Source organism: Rhinoderma darwinii, chromosome 2 (genome assembly GCF_050947455.1).
Source record: "Rhinoderma darwinii isolate aRhiDar2 chromosome 2, aRhiDar2.hap1, whole genome shotgun sequence".
In the NCBI taxonomy this organism is placed as follows: domain Eukaryota; kingdom Metazoa; phylum Chordata; class Amphibia; order Anura; family Rhinodermatidae; genus Rhinoderma; species Rhinoderma darwinii.
In genome coordinates this window covers 481,433,393-481,461,138 of record NC_134688.1, presented here as the reverse complement: position 1 = coordinate 481,461,138, position 27,746 = coordinate 481,433,393, and the positions used below count along the sequence as shown (strand labels likewise).

Below are 27,746 nucleotides of genomic sequence, written 5' to 3'. Positions count from 1 at the left end.
GTACATATATAATTATATACAGAAGATACCCAGGTTATACCAGCATGCTCCATATCACTATATACAAGAAGATGTATAACTTATACCAGCTGTACATATATAATTATATACAGAAGATACCCAGGTTATACCAGCATGCTCCATATCACTATATACAAGAAGATGTATAACTTATACCAGCTGTACATATATAATTATATACAGAAGATACCCAGGTTATACCAGCATGCTCCATATCACTATATACAAGAAGATGTATAACTTATACCAGCTGTACATATATAATTATATACAGAAGATACCCAGGTTATACCAGCATGCTGCATATTACTATATACAAGAAGATGTATAACTTATACCAGCTGTACATATATAATTATATACAGGAGATACCCAGGTTATACCAGCATGCTCCATATCACTATATACAGGAAGATGTATAACTTATACCAGCTATACATATATAATTATATACAGAAGATACCCAGGTTATACCAGCATGCTCCATATCACTATATACAAGAAGATGTATAACTAATGCCAGCTGTACATATATAATTATATACAGGAGATACCCAGGTTATACCAGCATGCTCCATATCACTATATACAAGAAGATGTATAACTTATACCAGCTGTACATATATCATTATATACAGAAGATACCCAGGTTATACCAGCATGCTCCATATCACTATATACAGGAAGATGTATAACTTATACCAGCTGTACATATATAATTATATACAGAAGATACCCAGGTTATACCAGCATGCTCCATATCACTATATACAGGAAGATGTATAACTTATACCAGCTGTACATATATATTTATACCCAGGTTATACCAGCGTGGTGTAGCTTGTAGTGAAGTTGTATAGGATGTATGCATGACATACAGTGACGTCGCTCTGGATAGGAGGATGACATCACTGTATATAATCAGTCTTGGCGCCTCCACGTACAGAGCAGCTTCTCTCGCAGGCAGTGTCCTATGGTCTCTCAGTATTAGGGTCCCGCTTCCTCTGTAACCAACATTTATTTCAGTTCAGGATTTGGGGTTACAGTCTGCGGGGGGAGAAGCAGCTGGATTCATGCACATGGTGGTCTGTGGGGTAACACCTGCACAGTGAGCGCAGCGGTCGGCTCTGCAGTGCGGTGATATTTATGGGGACACAAGTAAACAGGATACTGGAAGCTTCACATCCCACTCAGTAAACATCCAGATCCTCCTTCCCATTAATCTCCCTACCACTAAAATGTGCGCCAGCTAAGCCACAACTGCATGCTATGCCGCCAGCGAGGGGGGTCACGTGACCACAAGCCCACCCAACCAGCGAAGAGGGGGTCACGTGACCACAAGCCCACCCAACCAGCGAAGAGGGGGGTCACGTGACCACAAGCCCACCCAACCAGCGAAGACGGGGTCACGTGAACACAAGCCCACCCAACCAGCGAGGGGTGGGTCACATGACCACAAGCCCACCCAACCAACGAAGAGGGGGTCACGTGATCACAAGCCCACCCCACCAGCGAAGAGGGGATCATGTGACCACAAGCCCACCCAACCAGTGAAGAGGGGGGTCACGTGACTACAAGCCCACCCAACCAGCGACGAGGGGGTCACGTGACTACAAGCCCACCCAACCAGCGATGAGGGGGGTCACGAGACTACAAGCCCACCCAACCAGCGAAGAGGGGGGGTCACGTGACCACAAGCCCACCCCACCAGCGAGGGGGTCACCATGGTAGGATTAGGTGAGGTTGTAGTGGGTACAAGTAGCTCATGTTCTGGCACTGAAGGTCCTGGCCTCAGGGGTTTGTTGGGGTGGGGGTGATAACAGATGTGTGGGGGGGTGACAGAATCAGTGACTCAACCTCTGTGAATCAGCGCTGCGCTCACAGATTAACCCCTCCTGTGCCAGGCCCTGTAACAGCACATTAACCCTTCTGCAGGAAGCTACAGAGCACTGGGCACCCACATTAACCTCTCTTATTCCCGGGACCTGCCAGAGAGTCCCACACTAGTGCCAGGTATCTTTAACCCCTCGAAACATATGACCAGGGGTCCATTTTAACCATGTAATTGCCTTCAAGGAGGAGAGAGACCGTCCATAGAGTCACCACTAACAGCAGAGACAGAATGAGCAATGTAAACAGAAGCCACGGACAAAGACATCTGCCCCGCCAGTGCCAGCCTCTCCCCCGCCAGTCCAGGATAAACCCCGCCAGTGCCAGCCTCTCCCCCGCCAGTCCAGGATAAACCCTGCCAGTGCCAGCCTCTCCCCCGCCAGTCCAGGATAAACCCCGCCAGTGCCAGCCTCTCCCCCGCCAGTCCAGGATAAACCCCGCCAGTGCCAGCCTCTCCCCCGCCAGTCCAGGATAAACCCCGCCAGTGCCAGCCTCTCCCCTGCTAGTCCAGGATAAACCCCGCCAGTGCCAGCCTCTCCCCCGCCAGTCCAGGATAAACCCCGCCAGTGCCAGCATCTGCCCCACCAGTCCAGGATAAACCCCGCCAGTGCCAGCATCTGCCCCACCAGTCCAGGATAAACCCCGTCAGTGCCAGCATCAGCCCCACCAGTCCAGGATAAACCCCGCCAGTACCAGCCTCTGCCCCGCCAGTCCAGAATAAACCCCGCCAGTGCCAGCATCTGCCCCACCAGTCCAGGATAAACCCCGCCAGTACCAGCCTCTGCCCCGCCAGTCCAGGATAAACCCCGCCAGTACCAGCCTCTGCCCCGCCAGTCCAGGATAAACCCCGCCAGTACCAGCCTCTGCCCCGCCAGTCCAGGATAAACCCCGCCAGTGCCAGCATCTGTCCCGCCAGTCCAGGATAAACCCCACCAGTGCCAGCATCTGCCCCGCCAGTCCAAGAGTAACCCTGTCTGTGCCAGCATCTGCCCCACCAGTCCAGGATAAACCCCACCAGTGCCAGCATCTGCCCTGCCAGTCCAGGATAAACCCCGCCAGTGCCAGCATCTGCCCCACCAGTCCAGGATAAACCCCGTCAGTGCCAGCATCAGCCCCACCAGTCCAGGATAAACCCCGCCAGTGCCAGCATCTGCCCCGCCAGTCCAGGATAAACCCCGCCAGTACCAGCCTCTGCCCCGCCAGTCCAGGATAAACCCCGCCAGTGCCAGCATCTGCCCCGCCAGTCCGGGATAAACCCCACCAGTGCCAGCATCTGCCCCGCCAGTCCAAGATTAACCCTGTCTGTGCCAGCAGCATCTAGTCCATCCCTGACCTCTGCTTGTCTGTTCAGAGACTCTTTCCGGAGAACTTACCTACAGCCAGGACCCCAGTAAGGAGAAGCCAGATGCCCGGGCAGCCCATGTTGTGTGTGGTCACAGTGCCATGTGTGTCCTGTAATCACAGCCTCGAACCTCAGGAGGTCACAGCGGGCGGAACCCCTCAATCCTAAGGGACAAAGGGGAGCAGATGGTGAGCGGGGGCCCGGACACATGACACCCACAACAACACAACCAGACACACACCCTGCCAGTCCCCACATGTGGCACAACAAGGTACCCTCCACCGGTACAAATACACAATACACAGACATCACACACATTCACACACACGCACACAACAAAACAAATATACACACAATACACAGACATCACACACACCATATATACACAATACACTATCACACACACACACACACACACCATGTACCATCCCTGCACCAAACGCAACAGATGACAAATATATACAATGTATCATATCCTCTAATGTAGACACAATACACTTATATGTACAATGTAATAGACACAGATATAGCTATACATATATATATATATACACACACACACACACACACTAATATACACACCCTGCTCGCAGCTCTCTCAACATCCACAGATCAAGGAGACTCAATACCAACTGACAATGAAATCCCAACCAAACAGCCCCACCTCTAGACAGCCCCAACAAGAGACAGCCCCCAACCCAGCCCATACCAAGAGACAGCCCAACCCTCTAAACACTCCCATAGCACTGCTATAATAATCCACCCCTCCCAACAAGACAACCTACAGCCCTCCAAGAGACAGCCCTAATCCCCCATGAGACATCACACCTGTAGGATGGACAGCCCCGACCCAGGACAGTCTTATCAGGGAACAGTCAGAAATCCTACAATGGACAGTCCCAATATAACAATAGACTGTTCAGACCTCACCCCAGACTGTATCAGCCAGCACAAAGAGACCTCCAGCCCGGGGCCGTCACAGACAGCAGGGGACCCCAGCGCAAGAACATATAGGGGGCATCATAGAGCACCCCCTATATGTCACCCCGGGTAATTGTCAGATACATGAGCTCAGTCCCTTCCATGTAATCTAATAGACAGTAGAGAGCGGCTTATAAAGTGGCAGTGCCCCCCAATCTACTGGACCCCCGTGTAACCCCACATATAGAATATCCACCCCAGACAGAGACTCACCTGAGAGACAGCCCAGGAACTAAGAGACATCAACACCTGAGAGACAGCCCAGGAACTAAGAGACATCAACACCTAAGAGACAGCCCAGGAACTAAGAGACATCAATACCTAAGAGACAGCCCAGGAACTAAGAGACATCAACACCTGAGTGACAGCCCAGGAACTAAGAGACATCAACACCTGAGAGACAGCCCAGGAACTAAGAGACATCAACACCTGAGAGACAGCCCAGGAACGAAGAGACATCAACACCTAAGAGACAGCCCAGGAACTAAGAGACATCAACACCTGAGAGACAGCCCAGGAACTAAGAGACATCAACACCTGAGAGACAGCCCAGGACTAAGAGACATCAACACCTGAGAGACAGCCCAGGAACTAAGAGACATCAACACCTGAGAGACAACCCAGGAACGAAGAGACATCAACACCTAAGAGACAGCCCAGGAACTAAGAGACATCAACACCTAAGAGACAGCCCAGGAACTAAGAGACATCAACACCTGAGAGACAGCCCAGGAACTAAGAGATATTAACACCTGAGAGACAGCCCAGGAACTATGAGACATCAACACCTGAGAGACAGACCAGGAACTAAGAGACATCAACACCTGAGAGACAGCCCAGGAACTAAGAGACATCAACACCTAAGAGACAGCCCAGGAACGAAGAGACATCAACCCCTAAGAGACAGCCCAGGAACTAAGAGACATCAACACCTAAGAAACAGGCCAGAAAATATGAGACATCAACACCTGAGAGACAGCCCAGGAACTAAGAGACATCAACACCTGAGAGACAGCCCAGGAAATATGAGACATCAACACCTGAGAGACAGCCCAGGAACTATGAGACCTCAACACCTGAGAGACAGCCCAGGACTAAGAGACATCAACACCTGAGAGACAGCCCAGGAACTAAGAGACATCAACACCTGAGAGACAACCCAGGAACTAAGAGACATCAACACCTAAGAGACAGCCCAGGAACTAAGAGACATCAACACCTAAGAGACAGCCCAGAAAATATGAGACATCAACACCTGAGAGACAGCCCAGGAACTAAGAGACATCAACACCTAAGAGACAGCCCAGGAACGAAGAGACATCAACACCTGAGAGACAGCCCAGGAACTAAGAGACATCAACACCTAAGAGACAGCCCAGAAAATATGAGACATCAACACCTGAGAGACAGACCAGGAACTAAGAGACATCAACACCTGAGAGACAGCCCAGGAACTAAGAGACATCAACACCTGAGAGACAGCCCAGGAACTAAGAGACATCAACACCTGAGAGACAGCCCAGGACTAAGAGACATCAACACCTGAGAGACAGCCCAGGAACTAAGAGACATCAACACCTGAGAGACAGCCCAGGAACTAAGAGACATCAACACCTGAGAGACAGCCCAGGAACTAAGAGACATCAACACCTGAGAGACAGCCCAGGAACTAAGAGACATCAACACCTGAGAGACAGCCCAGGAACTAAGAGACATCAACACCTGAGAGACAGCCCAGGAACGAAGAGACATCAATACCTAAGAGACAGCCCAGGAACTAAGAGACATCAACACCTGAGAGACAGCCCAGGAACTAAGAGACATCAACACCTGAGAGACAGCCCAGGAACTAAGAGACATCAACACCTGAGAGACAGCCCAGGAACGAAGAGACATCAACACCTAAGAGACAGCCCAGGAACTAAGAGACATCAACACCTGAGAGACAGCCCAGGAACTAAGAGACATCAACACCTGAGAGACAGCCCAGGACTAAGAGACATCAACACCTGAGAGACAGCCCAGGAACTAAGAGACATCAACACCTGAGAGACAACCCAGGAACGAAGAGACATCAACACCTAAGAGACAGCCCAGGAACTAAGAGACATCAACACCTAAGAGACAGCCCAGGAACTAAGAGACATCAACACCTGAGAGACAGCCCAGGAACTAAGAGATATTAACACCTGAGAGACAGCCCAGGAACTATGAGACATCAACACCTGAGAGACAGACCAGGAACTAAGAGACATCAACACCTGAGAGACAGCCCAGGAACTAAGAGACATCAACACCTAAGAGACAGCCCAGGAACGAAGAGACATCAACCCCTAAGAGACAGCCCAGGAACTAAGAGACATCAACACCTAAGAAACAGGCCAGAAAATATGAGACATCAACACCTGAGAGACAGCCCAGGAACTAAGAGACATCAACACCTGAGAGACAGCCCAGGAAATATGAGACATCAACACCTGAGAGACAGCCCAGGAACTATGAGACCTCAACACCTGAGAGACAGCCCAGGACTAAGAGACATCAACACCTGAGAGACAGCCCAGGAACTAAGAGACATCAACACCTGAGAGACAACCCAGGAACGAAGAGACATCAACACCTAAGAGACAGCCCAGGAACTAAGAGACATCAACACCTAAGAGACAGCCCAGAAAATATGAGACATCAACACCTGAGAGACAGCCCAGGAACTAAGAGACATCAACACCTAAGAGACAGCCCAGGAACGAAGAGACATCAACACCTGAGAGACAGCCCAGGAACTAAGAGACATCAACACCTAAGAGACAGCCCAGAAAATATGAGACATCAACACCTGAGAGACAGACCAGGAACTAAGAGACATCAACACCTGAGAGACAGCCCAGGAACTAAGAGACATCAACACCTGAGAGACAGCCCAGGAACTAAGAGACATCAACACCTGAGAGACAGCCCAGGACTAAGAGACATCAACACCTGAGAGACAGCCCAGGAACTAAGAGACATCAACACCTGAGAGACAACCCAGGAACGAAGAGACATCAACACCTAAGAGACAGCCCAGGAACTAAGAGACATCAACACCTAAGAGACAGCCCAGAAAATATGAGACATCAACACCTGAGAGACAGCCCAGGAACTAAGAGACATCAACACCTAAGAGACAGCCCAGGAACGAAGAGACATCAACACCTGAGAGACAGCCCAGGAACTAAGAGACATCAACACCTAAGAGACAGCCCAGAAAATATGAGACATCAACACCTGAGAGACAGACCAGGAACTAAGAGACATCAACACCTGAGAGACAGCCCAGGAACTAAGAGACATCAACACCTGAGAGACAGCCCAGGAACTAAGAGACATCAACACCTGAGAGACAGCCCAGGACTAAGAGACATCAACACCTGAGAGACAGCCCAGGAACTAAGAGACATCAACACCTGAGAGACAACCCAGGAACGAAGAGACATCAACACCTAAGAGACAGCCCAGGAACTAAGAGACATCAACACCTAAGAGACAGCCCAGAAAATATGAGACATCAACACCTGAGAGACAGCCCAGGAACTAAGAGACATCAACACCTAAGAGACAGCCCAGGAACGAAGAGACATCAACACCTGAGAGACAGCCCAGGAACTAAGAGACATCAACACCTAAGAGACAGCCCAGGAACGAAGAGACATCAACCCCTAAGAGACAGCCCAGGAACTAAGAGACATCAACACCTAAGAGACAGCCCAGAAAATATGAGACATCAACACCTGAGAGACAGACCAGGAACTAAGAGACATCAACACCTGAGAGACAACCCAGGAACTAAGAGACATCAACACCTGAGAGACAGCCCAGGAACTAAGAGACATCAACACCTGAGAGACAGCCCAGGAACGAAGAGACATCAACACCTAAGAGACAGCCCAGGAACTAAGAGACATCAACACCTGAGAGACAGCCCAGGAACTAAGAGACATCAACACCTAAGAGACAGCCCAGGAAATATGAGACATCAACACCTGAGGGACAGCCCAGGAACTATGAGACATCAACACCTGAGAGACAGCCCAGGAAATATGAGACATCAACACCTGAGAGACAGCCCAGGAACTATGAGACCTCAACACCTGAGAGACAGCCCAGGAACTAAGAGACATCAACACCTGAGAGACAGCCTAGGAACTAAGAGACATCAACACCTGAGAGACAGCCCAGGAACTAAGAGACATCAACACCTGAGAGACAGCCCAGGAATTATGAGACATCAACACCTGAGAGACAGCCCAGGAATTATGAGACATCAACACCTGAGAGACAGCCCAGGAACTATGAGACCTCAACACCTGAGAGACAGCCCAGGAACTAAGAGACATCAACACCTGAGAGACAGCCCAGGAACTAAGAGACATCAACACCTGAGAGACAGCCCAGGAACTAAGAGACATCAACACCTGAAAGACCGCCCAGGAACTAAGAGATATTAACACCTGAGAGACAGCCCAGGAACAATGAGACCTCAACACCTGAGAGACAGACCAGGAACTAAGAGACATCAACACCTGAGAGACAGACCAGGAACTAAGAGACATTAACACCTGAGAGACAGCCCAGGAACTAAGAGACATCAACACCTGAGAGACAGCCCAGGAACTATGAGACATCAACACCTGAGAGACAGCCAAGGAACTATGAGACATCAACACCTGAGAGACAGCCCAGGAACTAAGAGACATCAACACCTGAGAGACAGCCCAGGACTAAGAGACATCAACACCTGAGAGACAGCCCAGGAACTAAGAGACATCAACACCTGAGAGACAGCCCAGGAACTAAGAGACATCAACACCTGAGAGACAGCCCAGGAACGAAGAGACATCAACACCTAAGAGACAGCCCAGGACTAAGAGACATCAACACCTGAGAGACAGACCAGGAACTAAGAGACATTAACACCTGAGAGACAGCCCAGGAACTAAGAGACATTAACACCTGAGAGACAGCCCAGGAACTAAGAGATATTAACACCTGAGAGACAGCCCAGGAACTATGAGACATCAACACCTAAGAGACAGCCCAGGAACTAAGAGATATTAACACCTGAGAGACAGCCCAGGAACTATGAGACATCAACACCTGAGAGACAGACCAGGAACTATGAGACATCAACACCAGAGAGACAGCCCAGGAAATATGAGACATCAACACCTGAGAGACAGCCCAGGAAATATGAGACATCAACACCTGAGAGACAGCCCAGGAAATAAGAGACATCAACACCTAAGAGACAGCCCAGGAACTAAGAGATATTAACACCTGAGGGACAGCCCAGGAACTATGAGACATCAACACCTGAGAGACAGCCCAGGAACTATGAGACATTAACACCTGAGAGACAGACTAGGAACTATGAGACATCAACACCTGAGAGACAGCCCAGGAAATATGAGACATTAACACCTGAGAGACAGACTAGGAACTAAGAGACATCAACACCTGAGAGACAGACCAGGAACTAAGAGACATCAACACCTGAGAGACAGACCAGGAACTATGAGACATCAACACCTGAGAGACAGCCCAGGAAATTTGAGACATCAACACTTTAGAGACAGCCCAGGAACTAAGAGACATCAACACCTGAGAAACAGCCCAGGAACTATGAGACATCAACACCTGAGAGACAGCCCAGGTACTATGAGACATCAACACCTGAGAAACAGCCCAGGAACTAAGAGACATCAACACCTGAGAGACAGCCCAGGAACTATGAGACATCAACACCTGAGAGACAGCCCAGGAACTAAGAGACATCAACACCTGAGAGACAGCCCAGGAACTAAGAGACATCAACACCTGAGAGACAGCCCATGAACTATGAGACATCAACACCTGAGAGACAGACCAGGAACTATGAGACATCAACACCTGAGAGACAGCCCAGGAACTAAGAGACATCAACACCTGAGAGACAGCCCAGGAACTATGAGACATCAACACCTGAGAGACAGCCCAGGAACTAAGAGACATCAACACCTGAGAGACAGCCCAGGAACTATGAGACATCAACACCTGAGAGACAGCCCAGGAACTAAGAGACATCAACACCTGAGAGACAGCCCAGGAACTAAGAGACATCAACACCTGAGAGACAGCCCAGGAACTATGAGACATCAACACCTGAGGGACAGCCATAACTCACCTACTCTACAGACAGACGGGTATCAATGTAAATAAATAAATGGCCTATGGAGTCAGTGGTCGTGGCCGGAAGAAACGGAGTAGTTGTCATTTAACAGTTTGTTACTCACCTCGCCCCGATCCAGCGACACTCTTCTGCTTGTGGCCCCGGGCTCTATGCTCACAGCCACGTGTCTCCATGACAACCAGCCTGCTCTGATGACATTACGCAGCTTTAAAAATGTGATTCTCCTGGATACCCCTTCCTGTGAGTGAGGTATATTCTGTCTAAGCTACTGCCTTTTATATGGACTCTGACCCTGAACTTGTTTCTGGATTTCGTCTTCGACCCCTGGCCCGTCCTCTAGTTACGTCTTCATCCGCTTCTTGTTGCATCCTGACCTCTTTCCTGGTGACCACCCCCGGCCCATTTTCTGGTTACCTCTTCATCTGCTCCTCTGACTTGCTGCATCCTGACCACTCTCCTGGTGATGACCTCTGGCCGGTCTTCCGGTGACGTCTTGGTCCGCTTCTCTGACTTGTTGCATCCTGACCACTCTCCTGGTGATGACCTCTGGCCGGTCTTCCGGTGACGTCTTGGTCCGCTCCTCTGACTTGTTGCATCCTGACCACTCTCCTGGTGATGACCTCTGGCCGGTCTTCCGGTGACGTCTTGGTCCGCTCCTCTGACTTGTTGCATCCTGACCACTCTCCTGGTGATGACCTCTGGCCGGTCTTCCGGTGACGTCTTGGTCCGCTCCTCTGACTTGTTGCATCCTGACCACTCTCCTGGTGATGACCTCTGGCCGGTCTTCCGGTGACGTCTTGGTCTGCTTCTCTGACTTGTTGCATCCTGACCTCTTTCCTGGTGACCACCCCTGGTCGGTCTTCTGGTGATGTCTTTATCCACTCCTCCTGCTTGTTGCATCCTGACAACTTTCCTGGTGACCACCCCCGGACCATCTTCTGGTTACCTCTTCATCTGCTCCTCTGACTTGTTGCATCCTGACCTCTTTCCTGGTGATGACCTCTGGCCGGTCTTCCGGTGACGTCTTGGTCCGCTTCTCTGACTTGTAGCATCCTGAGCTTTCCTGGTGACGACCCCTGGCTTCACTTTGACTTTAATTATGTATCGCTCCTACATCTCTACAGCGCACATGCTGCCAAGTGGTGACTACTTTGGAAACCGCGACCTGGGAATCAAACCAGAAAAGACCATACCCCCATGCTGAGGTTCTAGGGTGAAGAAAGGGGAGATTCCTTACACTCTGCACCTCAGTTTAGCCAGTGTCAAACCGATTGCGTTTAAAGGATCCAATTCCCGCTAATGCCATACTAGTATTGGCTGGCCATAGATTCCAAAGACGCTGTTAGCCCATGTACATCTATGAACCAGCCAAACAAGTGGCTCTGCAGGGTTCCGGTCAGGGGCATTCCAGTTGCTTGGATGCCTGATACCTGGATAATCTTGTGATGTCCATTTCTTCGGTGGTTCCAGCAGACGGCCATTTCAACTTCTCCACCTGTGCTGTCAACTCCCGTCTCTGCTCTGCGTCGCCCAACGTCACCGTGATTGTCCTTGAGGCCTGCCATGGGTTCGTTAATCAGTGTATCATACTTGTCTTTCGCAATTCTTTTCGGATCAAACCAAGGTGGCCTATATCATTTCCTTACTCTTAAGAGAAGCCTTGACCTGGACGTCACTCCCATGGGAACGTAATGTTATTATGGTCGGTCAGGACACCACTAAATTTCTTACCCTGTCGTCAGAGATTGCTTGGAATAATGGGGCTCTGGTGGCGGCCTGTTATGAACAACTCTTGGGACACATAAAAGATTAATTGAATTTGCGGGTTAAGCTCTTCCTCCAGATTACCTCATTTCCCTGGTCTTCATAGTGGATATTTGTTTCCAGTAGAGATCGTGGAAAGGGAACATGCCCGTTATTACCATCAGCAGTCCTCTAGGTGCAGTTCCAGACGAGTCCATGCAATTGAGTCTCATGGTCTAATTATCTGACTCATACATATAATATAAAGACAGGTATGTACTCAGTCCCTAAACCAGACATTGAGGACACGTGTATGCTCGCTCACATATACTGTAACATCTATGGCCTGAGATCGTCGTTCAGACTTATCTCTTGACGGCTCCGGCCATGGATATTTCTCTTCACGGCGTCTGCTCCCTCCAGAGAGACACTGGCACTCTCTTCTGGGTCCTTGGACTGATTCCCCGAGGTCGCGTCCACGGCCTTAAAGGGCGCTGTCACCCATCAATTATTAACCCAAACGGCTGCTGGACTTTAAAAAGGGGCTCTGCCCACTGGTTCCTTGCCTGAGCGTTGTTGTATATCTAAGTTTGTCTTGCAAATGGTCTCCCAGTGTTTTCCAGTTCCCAGTGTTACCCGTTCCTGCTGCCTGTACCCTGTATCCCGTGCTATCGTATCTACAGTGAGAGTCAAGTCGTGCCTTCCCGCTGCATCCACGGTGCCACCTGCTGTGAAAGTCAAGTCCTGCTCCCGCTACTGTCTACATTGCCTCAGGTACCCGTTCTGTACTAGAGACATTGTTTTGTACCTTGTTGGCCAGCTACTACCCTTCTACGCGGTACGGCCCAGTGGGTTCACACCCTGCGCCGTAACATATACAGACATCAAGGACAGGTGTATATCGCTCACGTATCCAGACATTTAGGACAGGTGTATGCTCGCTCACGTATCCAGACATTTAGGACAGGTGTATGCTCGCTGAAATATAATATAAAGACAGGTATGTACTTTAGTCCCTAAACTAGATATTCAGGACAGGTGTATGCTCGATCACATATCCAGACATACAGGACAGGTGTATGCTCGCTCACATATGCAGACATCAAGGACAGGTGTACGCTCGCTCACATATACAGACATTCAGGACAGGTGTACACTTGCTCACATATACAGACATCAAGGACAGGTGTATGCTCGCTCACATATACAGACATCAAGGACAGGTGTATGCCCGCTCACATATACAGACATTCAGTACAGGTGTATGCTCGCTCACATATACAGACATCAAGGACAGGTGTATGCCCGCTCACATATACAGACATTCAGGACAGGTGCATGCTCGCTCACATATACAGACATTCAGGACAGGTGTATGCTCGCTCACATATACAGACATCAGGGACAGGTGTACGCTCACTCACATATACAGATATCAAGGACAGGTGTATGCTCGCTCACATATACAGACATTCAGGACAGGTGTATGCTCGCTCACATATACAGACATTCAGGACAGGTGTATGCTCGCTCACGTATACAGACATCAAGGATAGGTGTATGCTCGCTCACATATACAGATATCAGGGACAGGTGTACGCTCACTCACTTACATATACAGACATCAAGTACAGGTGTATGCTCGCTCACATATAGAGACATTCAGGACAGGTGTATACTCGCTCACATATACAGACATCAAGGACAGGGGTATGCTCGCTCACATATAGAGACATTCAGGACAGGTGTATGCCCGCTCACGTATCCAGGCATTCTGGACAGGTGTATGCTCGCTCACATATAGAGACATTCAGGACAGGTGTATGCTCGCTCACATATACAGACATCAAGGACAGGTGTATGCTCGCTCACATATACAGACATTCAGGACAGGTGTATGCTCGCTCACATATACAGACATCAAGGACAGGTGTATGCTCGCTGAAATATAATATAAAGACAGGTATGTACTTTAGTCCGTAAACTAGATATTCAGGACAGGTGTATGCTCGATCACATATCCAGACATACAGGACAGGTGTATGCTCGCTCACATATGCAGACATTAAGGACAGGTGTACGCTCGCTCACATATACAGACATTCAGGACAGGTGTACACTTGCTCACATATACAGACATCAAGGACAGGTGTATGCTCGCTCACATATACAGACATCAAGGACAGGTGTATGCCCGCTCACATATACAGACATTCAGTACAGGTGTATGCTCGCTCACATATACAGACATCAAGGACAGGTGTATGCCCGCTCACATATACAGACATTCAGGACAGGTGCATGCTCGCTCACATATACAGACATTCAGGACAGGTGTATGCTCGCTCACATATACAGACATCAGGGACAGGTGTACGCTCACTCACATATACAGATATCAAGGACAGGTGTATGCTCGCTCACATATACAGACATTCAGGACAGGTGTATGCTCGCTCACATATACAGACATTCAGGACAGGTGTATGCTCGCTCACGTATACAGACATCAAGGATAGGTGTATGCTCGCTCACATATACAGATATCAGGGACAGGTGTACGCTCACTCACTTACATATACAGACATCAAGGACAGGTGTATGCTCGCTCACATATAGAGACATTCAGGACAGGTGTATGCTCGCTCACATATACAGACATCAAGGACAGGGGTATGCTCGCTCACATATAGAGACATTCAGGACAGGTGTATGCCCGCTCACGTATCCAGGCATTCAGGACAGGTGTATGCTCGCTCACATATAGAGACATTCAGGACAGGTGTATGCTCGCTCACATATACAGGCATCAAGGACAGGTGTATGCTCGCTCACATATACAGACATTCAGGACAGGTGTATGCTCGCTCACATATACAGACATCAAGGACAGGTGTATGCTCGCTCACATATACAGACATCAAGGACAGGTATATGCTCGCTCACATATAGAGAAATTCAGGACAGGTGTATGCTCGCTTACATATACAGACATTCAGGACAGGTGTATGCTCGCTCACATATACAGAGATCAAGGACAGGTGTATGCTCGCTCACATATACAGACATCAGGGACAGGTGTACGCTCACTCACATATACAGACATCAAGGACAGGTGTATGCTCGCTCACATATAGAGACATTCAGGACAGGTGTATGCTCGCTCACATATACAGACATCAAGGACAGGGGTATGCTCGCTCACATATACAGACATCAAGGACAGGTGTATGCTCGCTCACATATACAGACATCAAGGACAGGTGTACACTTGCTCACATATACAGATATCAAGGACAGGTTTATGCTCGCTCACATATAGAGACATTCAGGACAGGTGTATGCTCGCTCACGTATACAGACATCAAGGACAGGTGTACGCTCGCTCACATATACAGACATTTAGGACAGGTGTATGCTCGCTCACATATACAGACATCCAGGACAGGTGTATGCTCGCTCACGTATACAGACATCAAGGACAGGTGTACACTTGCTCACATATAGAGACATTCAGGACAGGTGTATGCTCGCTCACATATACAGACATCAAGGACAGGTGTATGCTCGCTCACATATAGAGAAATTCAGGACAGGTGTATGCTCGCTCACATATAGAGAAATTCAGGACAGGTGTATACTCTCTCACGTATACAGACATCAAGGACAGGTATATGCTCGCTCACATATAGAGACATTCAGGACAGGTGTATGCTCGCTCACATATACAGACATTCAGGACAGGTGTATGCTCGCTCACGTATACAGACATCAAGGACAGGTGTATGCTCGCTCACATATACAGACATCAGGGACAGGTGTACGCTCACTCACATATACAGACTTCAAGGACAGGTGTATGCACGCTCACATATAGAGACATTCAGGACAGGTGTATGCTCGCTCACATATACAGACATCAAGGACAGGGGTATGCTCGCTCACATATACAGACATCAAGGACAGGTGTATGCTCGCTCACATATACAGACATCAAGGACAGGTGTACACTTGCTCACATATACAGATATCAAGGACAGGTTTATGCTCGCTCACATATAGAGACATTCAGGACAGGTGTATGCTCGCTCACGCATACAGACATCAAGGACAGGTGTACGCTCGCTCACATATACAGACATTTAGGACAGGTGTATGCTCGCTCACATATACAGACATCCAGGACAGGTGTACACTTGCTCACATATAGAGACATTCAGGACAGGTGTATGCTCGCTCACATATACAGACATCAAGGACAGGTGTATGCTCGCTCACATATAGAGAAATTCAGGACAGGTGTATGCTCGCTCACATATAGAGAAATTCAGGACAGGTGTATACTCGCTCACGTATACAGACATCAAGGACAGGTGTATGCTCGCTCACGTATACAGACATTCAGGACAGGTGTATGCTCGCTCACGTATCCAGGCATTCAGGACAGGTGTATGCTCGCTCACATATAGAGACATTCAGGACAGGTGTATGCTCGCTCACGTATACAGACATTCAGGACAGGTGTATGCTCGCTCAAAATATACAGACATCAAGGACAGGTGTATGCTCGCTCACATATAGAGAAATTCAGGACAGGTGTATGCTCGCTCACATATAGAGACATTCAGGACAGGTGTATGCTCGCTCACATATACAGACATCAATGACAGGTGTATGCTCGCTCACATATAGAGACATTCAGGACAGGTGTATGCCCGCTCACATATCCAGGCATTCAGGACAGGTGTATGCTCGCTCACATATAGAGACATTCAGGACAGGTGTATGCTCGCTCACGCATACAGACATCAAGGACAGGTTTATGCTTGCTCACATATACAGACATTCAGGACAGGTGTTTGCTCGCTCACATATACAGACATCAAGGACAGGTGTATGCTCGCTCACATATACAGACATCAAGGACAGGTATATGCTCGCTCACATATAGAGACATTCAGGACAGATGTATGCTCGCTCACATATAGAGAAATTCATGACAGGTGTATACTCGCTCACGTATACAGACATCAAGGACAGGTGTATGCTCGCTCACGTATACAGAAATTCAGGACAGGTGTATGCTCGCTCACGTATCCAGGCATTCAGGACAGGTGTATGCTCGCTCACATATAGAGACATTCAGGACAGGTGTATGCCCGCTCACGTATACAGACATCAAGGACAGGTGTATGCTCGCTCACGTATACAGACATTCAGGACAGGTGTATGCTCGCTCAAAATATACAGACATCAAGGACAGGTGTATGCTCGCTCACATATAGAGAAATTCAGGACAGGTGTATGCTCGCTCACATATAGAGACATTCAGGACAGGTGTATGCTCGCTCACATATACAGACATCAAGGACAGGTGTATGCTCGCTCACATATAGAGACATTCAGGACAGGTGTATGCCCGCTCACGTATCCAGGCATTCAGGACAGGTGTATGCTCGCTCACATATAGAGACATTCAGGACAGGTGTATGCTCGCTCACGTATGCAGACATCAAGGACAGGTGTATGCTCGCTCACATATACAGACATTCAGGACAGGTGTATGCTCGCTCACATATACAGACATCAAGGACAGGTGTATGCTCACTCACATATACAGACATCAAGGACAGGTGTATGCTCGCTCACATATACAGACATTCAGGACAGGTGTATGCTCGCTCACATATACAGATATCAAGGACAGGTGTATGCTCGCTCACATATACAGACATCAAGGACAGGTATATGCTCGCTCACATATAGAGACATTCAGGACAGGTGTATGCCCGCTCACGTATCCAGGCATTCAGGACAGGTGTATGCTCGCTCACATATAGAGACATTCAGGACAGGTGTATGCTCGCTCACGTATGCAGACATCAAGGACAGGTGTATGCTCGCTCACATATACAGACATTCAGGATAGGTGTATGCTCGCTCACATATACAGACATCAAGGACAGGTGTATGCTCGCTCACATATACAGACATCAAGGACAGGTGTATGCTCGCTCACATATACAGACATTCAGGACAGGTGTATGCTCGCTCACATATACAGACATTCAGGACAGGTGTATGCTCGCTCACATATACAGACATCAGGGACAGGTGTACGCTCACTCACATATACAGACATCAAGGACAGGTGTATGCTCGCTCACATATACAGACATCAAGGACAGGTGTATGCTCGCTCACATATACAGACATCAAGGACAGGTGTATGCTCTCTCACATATACAGACATCAAGGACAGGTATATGCTCGCTCACATATAGAGACATTCAGGACAGGTGTATGCCCACTCACATATACAGACATCAAGGACAGGTGTATGCTCGCTCACATATACAGACATCAAGGACAGGTGTATGCTCACTCACATATAGAGACATTCAGGACAGGTGTATGCTCGCTCACGTATACAGACATCAAGGACAGGTATATGCTCGCTCACATATAGAGAAATTCAGGACAGGTGTATGCTCGCTCACATATAGAGAAATTCAGGACAGGTGTATGCTCGCTCACATATACAGACATCAAGGACAGGTGTATGCTCGCTCACATATAGAGAAATTCAGGACAGGTGTATGCTCGCTCACATATAGAGACATTCAGGACAGGTGTATGCTCGCTCACGTATACAGACATCAAGGACAGGTATATGCTCGCTCACATATAGAGAAATTCAGGACAGGTGTATGCTCGCTCACATATAGAGAAATTCAGGACAGGTGTATGCTCGCTCACATATACAGACATCAAGGACAGGTGTATGCTCGCTCACATATAGAGAAATTCAGGACAGGTGTATGCCCGCTCACATATACAGACATCAAGGACAGGTGTATGCTCGCTCACATATAGAGACATTCAGGACAGGTGTATGCCCGCTCACATATACAGACATCAAGGACAGGTGTATGCTCGCTCACATATAGAGACATTCAGGACAGGTGTATGCTCGCTCACATATACAGACATTCAGGACAGGTGTATGCCCGCTCACATATACAGACATCAAGGACAGGTGTATGCTCGCTCACATATAGAGAAATTCAGGACAGGTGTATGCTCGCTCACGTATACAGACATCAAGGACAGGTATATGCTCGCTCACATATAGAGACATTCAGGACAGGTGTATGCCCGCTCACATATACAGACATCAAGGACAGGTGTATGCCCGCTCACATATAGAGACATTCAGGACAGGTGTATGCTCGCTCACGTATACAGACATCAAGGACAGGTATATGCTCGCTCACATATAGAGAAATTCAGGACAGGTGTATGCCTGCTCACATATACAGACATCAAGGACAGGTATATGCTCGCTCACATATACAGACATCAAGGACAGGTGTATGCTCGCTCACATATACAGACATCAAGGACAGGTGTATGCTCGCTCACATATACAGACATCAAGGACAGGTATATGCTCGCTCACATATAGAGAAATTCAGGACAGGTGTATGCCCGCTCACATATACAGACATCAAGGACAGGTGTATGCTCGCTCACATATAGAGAAATTCAGGACAGGTGTATGCACGCTCACATATAGAGACATTCAGGACAGGTGTATGCTCGCTCACATATACAGACATTCAGGACAGGTGTATGCTCGCTCACATATACAGACATCAAGGACAGGTGTATGCTCGCTCACATATACAGACATCAAGGACAGGTGTATGCTCGCTCACATATACAGACATCAAGGACAGGTATATGCTCGCTCACATATAGAGAAATTCAGGACAGGTGTATGCCCGCTCACATATACAGACATCAAGGACAGGTGTATGCTCGCTCACATATAGAGAAATTCAGGACAGGTGTATGCTCGCTCACATATAGAGACATTCAGGACAGGTGTATGCTCGCTCACATATACAGACATTCAGGACAGGTGTATGCTCGCTCACATATACAGACATTCAGGACAGGTGTATGCACGCTCACATATAGAGACATTCAGGCAATATCTTTATTTTTCCTTCCTGTGAGTCCTGGATTCAGGATCGGTTCACATGTTCAGTGTGGGATAGATATGAGATAGATAAATGGAGTAACGTGGTGTTTTACTTGATGACTGATGCCCGGTTTGGCCCCCAGGGCCTCGCACTGTAGAAGCGCCGGAGCTTTGACGCTGCGTTTGATATGTGGATGCGCTGACATTTCTCTGCTGTTCTCTTGTTTTTCCCTTTTACTCCTCTTGGATATTTCCTTATGATGAGAAGTAAAAAGCGCTGGGGAATGGGGGGTGGGATGGGGGGGGGGAGGGGAGATATCATTATAATTAATAATTGCACAGTGCGTCATTAACATTATTAACTCCTTTCTGGCTGCAGAGCCCTGGGCAGGAGATTCCCGGGGAGGATGAGGTTCAGGCTATACGACTACCTGAGGCGCACATAGTATCCTGGCACTGCCCATACACACAGCATCATGATGCAGCCAAAAGTGGGGCAATGTCGCAGCACCTGACACAACTGTCGCACCACATAATGACAAAACATTGGGTCTTAAACTTAATGGAGCAGCACAGGGTATTTCGGGAAAATAGTGTTCTGACCTTGTGGGAAGTCCCAGACTGAGAGGTCCACCAGCAGCACAGAGTATTTTAGGGGATGAGGTGTGTGTGTGTGTGTGTGTATTAATACAGAGGAAGGTTAGAAAATAAATAACTAAATAAATAAATAAAAATTACCCACAAGGCATTAACCAATCTGACCTATAAAGGAAACATTTCTCTCCTGCTCCCTCCAAGTGCCGATCAGTCTAGATCAAACATTCTAAGGAGAATTCTTTACATTGACATATGAGCCGACGTTATCTCCTATTCCTGCTGCGGCCCAGTCCTGATGTCGGCTATTCCAGAGATTCGCCACTATATTATTCAGACGAACGGGATATACGTCCGTGCAGAAAAAAAGTCACGACATGTCCGTTCTTTGGTCGTTTTTCGCGCATCACGCACCCATTGAAGTCAATGGGTGCGTGAAAACCACGCATGTCACACGGAAGCACTAACGTGCGAACAGTGTGATTCGCGCAACAGCTGTGAAAAGGATGAATGAAAACAGAAAAGCACCACGTGCTACAAACATACAAACAGAGTGTCATAATGATGGCGGCTGCGTGAAAAGCACGCAGCCGCGCATCATACGCTGAGGCCCCACGGAGCTGTTAAGTGCCTTTTGCGCAGGCAAAACGCTGCGTTTTTTGCATGCGCAAAAAGCACACGCTCGTGTGAACCCAGCCTTAGGGTATGTTCACACGCAGAGTCAAAAACGTCTGAAAATACGGAGCCGTTTTCAAGGGAAAACACCTCCTGATTTTCAGACGTTCAGCAACTCGCGGCTCTCGCGGCGTCTTTTATGGACGTTTTTGGAGCTGTTTTCAATAGAGTCTATGGAAAAAAACGGCTCAAAAACGTCCCAAGAAGTGTCCTGCACTTCTTTTGACGAGCCGTCTTTTTACGCGCCGTCTTTTGACAGCGACGCGTAAAATTACACCTCGTCTGAACAGAACATCGTAAAACCCATTGCAAGCAACAGGCAGATGTTTGCAGGCGTAATGGAGCCGTCTTTTCAGGCGTAAAACGCGTGAATTACGTCTGAAAATAGGTCGTGTGAACATACCCTTACAGTAAAGAACCAGCTCCTGTGGTCGCTATTTCACAGATCCACAGTTCTTATGGTAAAGAACCAGCTGTTGAGGTTGGCTATTCCCAGCTCCTCAGGTTGCCAATTCAACACAGTCACAGTTCTTATGGTAAAGAACCAGCTCCTGAGTTCGGCTACTCCACAGATTTACCGCTCTTACAGTAAAGAACCAGCTCCTGAGGGTGGCTATTTCATAGATTTACCGCTCTTACAGTAAAAAAAAGGCTCCTGGTGGCGGCTATTTCACAGATTTACCGCTCTTACAGTAAAGAACCAGCTCCTGAGGTAGTCTATTCCACAGATACACGCTATTACAGTAAAGAACCAGCTGCTGAGGTTGGCTATTCCACAGCTTCACTGCTCTTACAGTAAAAAACAGCTCCTGAGGTCGGCTATTTCACAGATTTACTGCTCTTACAGTACAGAAGAAGCTCCTGAAGCCAGCAATTCCACAGATTTACCAGTCTTATGGTAAAGAACCAGCTCCTGAGGTAGTCTATTCCACAGATACACTCTATTACAGTAAAGAACCAGCTGCTGAGGTTGGCTAATCCACAGCTTCACTGCTCTTACAGTAAAGAACCAGCTCCTGAGGTCGGCTATTTCACAGATTTACTGCTCTTACAGTACAGAAGAAGCTCCTGAAGGCGGCAATTCCACAGATTCACCAGTCGTATGGTAAGGAACAAGCTCCTGAGGTCGGCTATTCCACAGATTTACAGCTTTTACTGTAAAGAACTAGCTCCTGAGGTCGGCTATTCCACAAATTTACCGCCCTTACAGTAAAGAACCAGATCCTGAGGTTGGCTATTCCACACATTCACCGCCCTTACAGTAAAGAACCAGCTCCTGAGGTCGGCAATTCCTCAGATTCACCACACTTACAGTAAAGAACAAGATCCTGGGGTCAGCTATTTCACAGATTCACCCCTCCTACAGTAAAGAACAAGCTCCTGAGGTTGGCTATTCCACAGATTTCCCGCTCTTACAGTAAAGAACCAGCTCCTGAGGTCTGCTATTCCACAGATTCACCTCTCTTACAGTAAAGAACCAGCTCCTGAGGTCGGCTATTCCACAGATTCCCTACTCTTACAGTAAAGAACCATCTCCTGAGGTCGGCTATTCCACAGATTCCCTACTCTTACAGTAAAGAACCAGCTCCTGAGGTCGACTATTCCACAGATTCACCGCTCTTACAATAAAGAAGACTTGTCGCCACTGGAAATTAATCCTTTTCTTCTCCAGACGGAGGGAGCGCCCCATTGTCATTTGAGGGGATTTTACATGGAGTCGGTTATCACTATATTTTCTGCATGGGCCCCTCATCTATTTATATAGGGTCCTCATGTACCCCCTCAGTCGTCTCTTCTCATGGATAAATGGGTTTCATTCTTTTCATCTTTTCTCATAACTGAGATTCTCCTCGTCTCTTATTAGTTTAGATTCTCTTTGTATATTTGGTTATATTTGTAAGGACCAGACAGGATACTTAGGTCTGGTGTTCCGGATATTCCTGGCATTCTGTGTATTGGGGGCTGGTGTTCCGGATATTCCTGCCATTCTGTGTATTGGGGGGCTGGTGTTCTGGATATTCCTGGCATGCAGTGTATCGGGGGCTGGTGTTCCGGATATTCCTGGCATGCAGTGTATCGGGGGCTGGTATTCTGGATATTCCTGGCATGCAGTGTATTGGGCGCTGGTGTTCCGGATATTCCTGGCATGCAGTGTATTGGAGGCTGGTGTTCCGGATATTCCTGGCATGCAGTGTTTTGGGGGCTGGTATTCTGGATACTCCTGGCATGCAGTGTATGGGGGGCTGGTGTTCCGGATATTTCTGGCATGCTGTGTATCGGGGGCTGGTGTCCCGGAAATTCCTGACATGCAGTGTATTGGAGGCTGGTGTTCCGGATATTCCTGGCATGCAGTGTTTTGGGGGCTGGTATTCTGGATATTCCTGGCATGCAGTGTATTGGGGTCTGGTGTTCCGGATATTCCTGGCATGCAGTGTATTGTGGGCTGGTGTTCCGGATATTCCTGGCATGCAGTGTTTTGGGGGCTGGTATTCTGGATATTCCTGGCATGCAGTGTATTGGGGTCTGGTGTTCCGGATATTCCTGGCATGCAGTGTATTGGGGGCTGGTATTCTGGATATTCCTGGCATGCTGTGTATTGGGGGCTGGTATTCTGGATATTCCTGGCATGCAGTGTGTTGGGGGCTGGTGTTCCGGATATTCTTGGCATGCGGTGTGTTGGGGGCTGGTGTTCCAGATATTCCTGACATGCAGTGTATTGGAGGCTGGTGTTCCGGATATTCCTGGCATGCAGTGTATTGGGGGCTGGAGTTCCGGATATTCCTGACATGCAGTGTATTGGAGGCTGGTGTTCCGGATATTCCTGACATGCAGTGGATTGGAGACTGGTGTTCTGGATATTCCTGGCATGCAGTGTATCGGGGGCTGGTGTTCCGGATATTCCTGGCATGCAGTGTATTGGAGGCTGATATTCTGGATATTCCTGGCATGCAGTGTATTGGGGTCTGGTGTTCCGGATATTCCTGGCATGCAGTGTATTGGGGGCTGGTGTTCTGGATGTTCCTGGCATGCAGTGTATTGGGGGCTGGTGTTCCGGATATTCCTGGCATGCAGTGTATGGGGGCTGGTGTTCTGGATATTCCTGGCATGCAGTGTATTGGGGGCTGGAGTGCTGGATATTCTTGGCATGCAGTGTATTGGGGCTGGTGTTCTGGATATTCCTGGCATGCAGTGTATTGGGGGCTGGTGTTCTGGATATTCCTGGCATGCAGTATATTGGGGGCTGGTGTTCTGGATATTCCTGGCATGCAGTGTATTGGGGGCTGGTGTTCTGGATATTCCTGGCATGCAGTGTATGGGGGGCTGGTGTTCTGGATATTCCTGGCATGCAGTGTATGGGGGCTGGTGTTCTGGATATTCCTGGCATGCAGTGTATTGGGGGCTGGAGTTCTGGATATTCTTGGCATGCAGTGTATTGGGGGCTGGTGTTCTGGATGTTCCTGGCATGCAGTGTATTGGGGGCTGGTGTTCTGGATATTCCTGGCATGCCGTATATTGGGGGCTGGTGTTCTGGATATTCCTGGCATGCAGTGTATTGGGGGCTGGTGTTCTGGATATTCCTGGCATGCAGTGTATTGGGGGCTGGTGTTCTGGATATTCCTGGCATGCAGTGTATTGGGGGCTGGTGTTCTGGACATTCCTGGCATGCAGTGTATTGGGGGCTGGTGTTCTGGATATTCCTGGCATGCAGTGTATGGGGGCTGGTGTTCTGGATATTCCTGGCATGCAGTGTATTGGGGGCTGGAGTTCTGGATATTCTTGGCATGCAGTGTATTGGGGGCTGGTGTTCTGGATATTCCTGGCATGCAGTGTATGGGGGCTGGTGTTCCGGATATTCCTGACATGCAGTGTATTGGGGGCTGGTGTTCTGGATATTCCTGGCATGCAGTATATTGGGGGCTGGTGTTCTGGATATTCCTGGCATGCAGTGTATTGGGGGCTGGTGTTCTGGATATTCCTGGCATGCAGTGTATTGGGGGCTGGTGTTCCGGATATTCCTGGCATGCAGTGTATTGGGGGCTGGTGTTCTGGATATTCCTGGCTTGATGTGTATTGGGGGCTGGAGTTCCGGATATTACTGGCATGCAGTGTATTGGGGGCTGGTGTTCTGGATATTCCTGGCATGCAGTGTTTTGGGGGCTGGTATTCTGGATATTCCTGGCATGCAGTGTATTGGGGTCTGGTGTTCCGGATATTCCTGGCATGCAGTGTATTGTGGGCTGGTGTTCCGGATATTCCTGGCATGCCGTGTATGGGGGCTGGTGTTCCGGATATTCCTGGCATGCAGTGTATTGGGGGCTGGAGTTCTGGATATTCCTGGCATGCAGTGTATGGGGGGCTGGTGTTCCGGATATTTCTGGCATGCTGTGTATCGGGGACTGGTGTTCCGGATATTCCTGGCATGCAGTGTATTGGGGGCTGGAGTTCTGGATATTCCTGGCATGCAGTGTATGGGGGGCTGGTGTTCCGGATATTCCTGACATGCAGTGTATTGGAGGCTGGTGTTCCGGATATTCCTGGCATGCAGTGTTTTGGGGGCTGGTATTCTGGATATTCCTGGCATGCAGTGTATTGGGGTCTGGTGTTCCGGATATTCCTGGCATGCAGTGTATTGGGGGCTGGTATTCTGGATATTCCTGGCATGCTGTGTATTGGGGGCTGGTATTCTGGATATTCCTGGCATGCAGTGTGTTGGGGGCTGGTGTTCCGGATATTCTTGGCATGCGGTGTGTTGGGGGCTGGTGTTCCAGATATTCCTGACATGCGGTGTATTGGAGGCTGGTGTTCCGGATATTCCTGGCATGCAGTGTATTGGGGGCTGGAGTTCCGGATATTCCTGACATGCAGTGTATTGGAGACTGGTGTTCCGGATATTCCTGACATGCAGTGTATTGGAGACTGGTGTTCTGGATATTCCTGGCATGCAGTGTATCGGGGGCTGGTGTTCCGGATATTCCTGGCATGCAGTGTATTGGAGGCTGATATTCTGGATATTCCTGGCATGCAGTGTATTGGGGTCTGGTGTTCCGGATATTCCTGGCATGCAGTGTATTGGGGGCTGGTGTTCTGGATGTTCCTGGCATGCAGTGTATTGGGGGCTGGTGTTCCGGATATTCCTGGCATGCAGTGTATTGGGGGCTGGTGTTCTGGATATTCCTGGCATGCAGTGTATGGGGGCTGGTGTTCTGGATATTCCTGGCATGCAGTGTATTGGGGGCTGGAGTGCTGGATATTCTTGGCATGCAGTGTATTGGGGGCTGGTGTTCTGGATATTCCTGGCATGCAGTGTATTGGGGGCTGGTGTTCTGGATATTCCTGGCATGCAGTATATTGGGGGCTGGTGTTCTGGATATTCCTGGCATGCAGTGTATTGGGGGCTGGTGTTCTGGATATTCCTGGCATGCAGTGTATGGGGGCTGGTGTTCTGGATATTCCTGGCATGCAGTGTATTGGGGGCTGGAGTTCTGGATATTCTTGGCATGCAGTGTATTGGGGGCTGGTGTTCTGGATATTCCTGGCATGCAGTGTATTGGGGGCTGGTGTTCTGGATATTCCTGGCATGCCGTATATTGGGGGCTGGTGTTCTGGATATTCCTGGCATGCAGTGTATTGGGGGCTGGTGTTCTGGATATTCCTGGCATGCAGTGTATTGGGGGCTGGTGTTCTGGATATTCCTGGCATGCAGTGTATTGGGGGCTGGTGTTCTGGATATTCCTGGCATGCAGTGTATTGGGGGCTGGTGTTCTGGATATTCCTGGCTTGATGTGTATTGGGGGCTGGAGTTCCGGATATTACTGGCATGCAGTGTATTGGTGGCTGGTGTTCTGGATATTCCTGGCATGCAGTGTTTTGGGGGCTGGTATTCTGGATATTCCTGGCATGCAGTGTATTGGGGTCTGGTGTTCCGGATATTCCTGGCATGCAGTGTATTGTGGGCTGGTGTTCCGGATATTCCTGGCATGCCGTGTATGGGGGCTGGTGTTCCGGATATTCCTGGCATGCAGTGTATTGGGGGCTGGAGTTCTGGATATTCCTGGCATGCAGTGTATGGGGGGCTGGTGTTCCGGATATTTCTGGCATGCTGTGTATCGGGGACTGGTGTTCCGGATATTCCTGGCATGCAGTGTATTGGGGGCTGGAGTTCTGGATATTCCTGGCATGCAGTGTATGGGGGGCTGGTGTTCCGGATATTCCTGACATGCAGTGTATTGGAGGCTGGTGTTCCGGATATTCCTGGCATGCAGTGTTTTGGAGGCTGGTGTTCCGGATATTCCTGGCATGCA

The 27,746-nt window shown here is 48.9% G+C and overlaps 1 protein-coding gene across 1 annotated transcript in view; it reads right to left on the bottom strand.

Annotated features, from left to right (window-relative positions):
* LOC142743719 (immunoglobulin superfamily member 3-like) overlaps positions 1 to 3,940 on the bottom strand; it is a 43,284-nt gene extending 39,344 nt beyond the window's left edge. Inside the window, 2 exon segments of the mRNA XM_075854739.1 lie at positions 3,285 to 3,417; positions 3,836 to 3,940. Of these exon segments, the coding sequence (XP_075710854.1) occupies positions 3,285 to 3,333 (49 nt within the window). The 5' untranslated portion in view covers positions 3,334 to 3,417; positions 3,836 to 3,940.
* Positions 3,941 to 27,746: the final 23,806 nt, after the last annotated feature.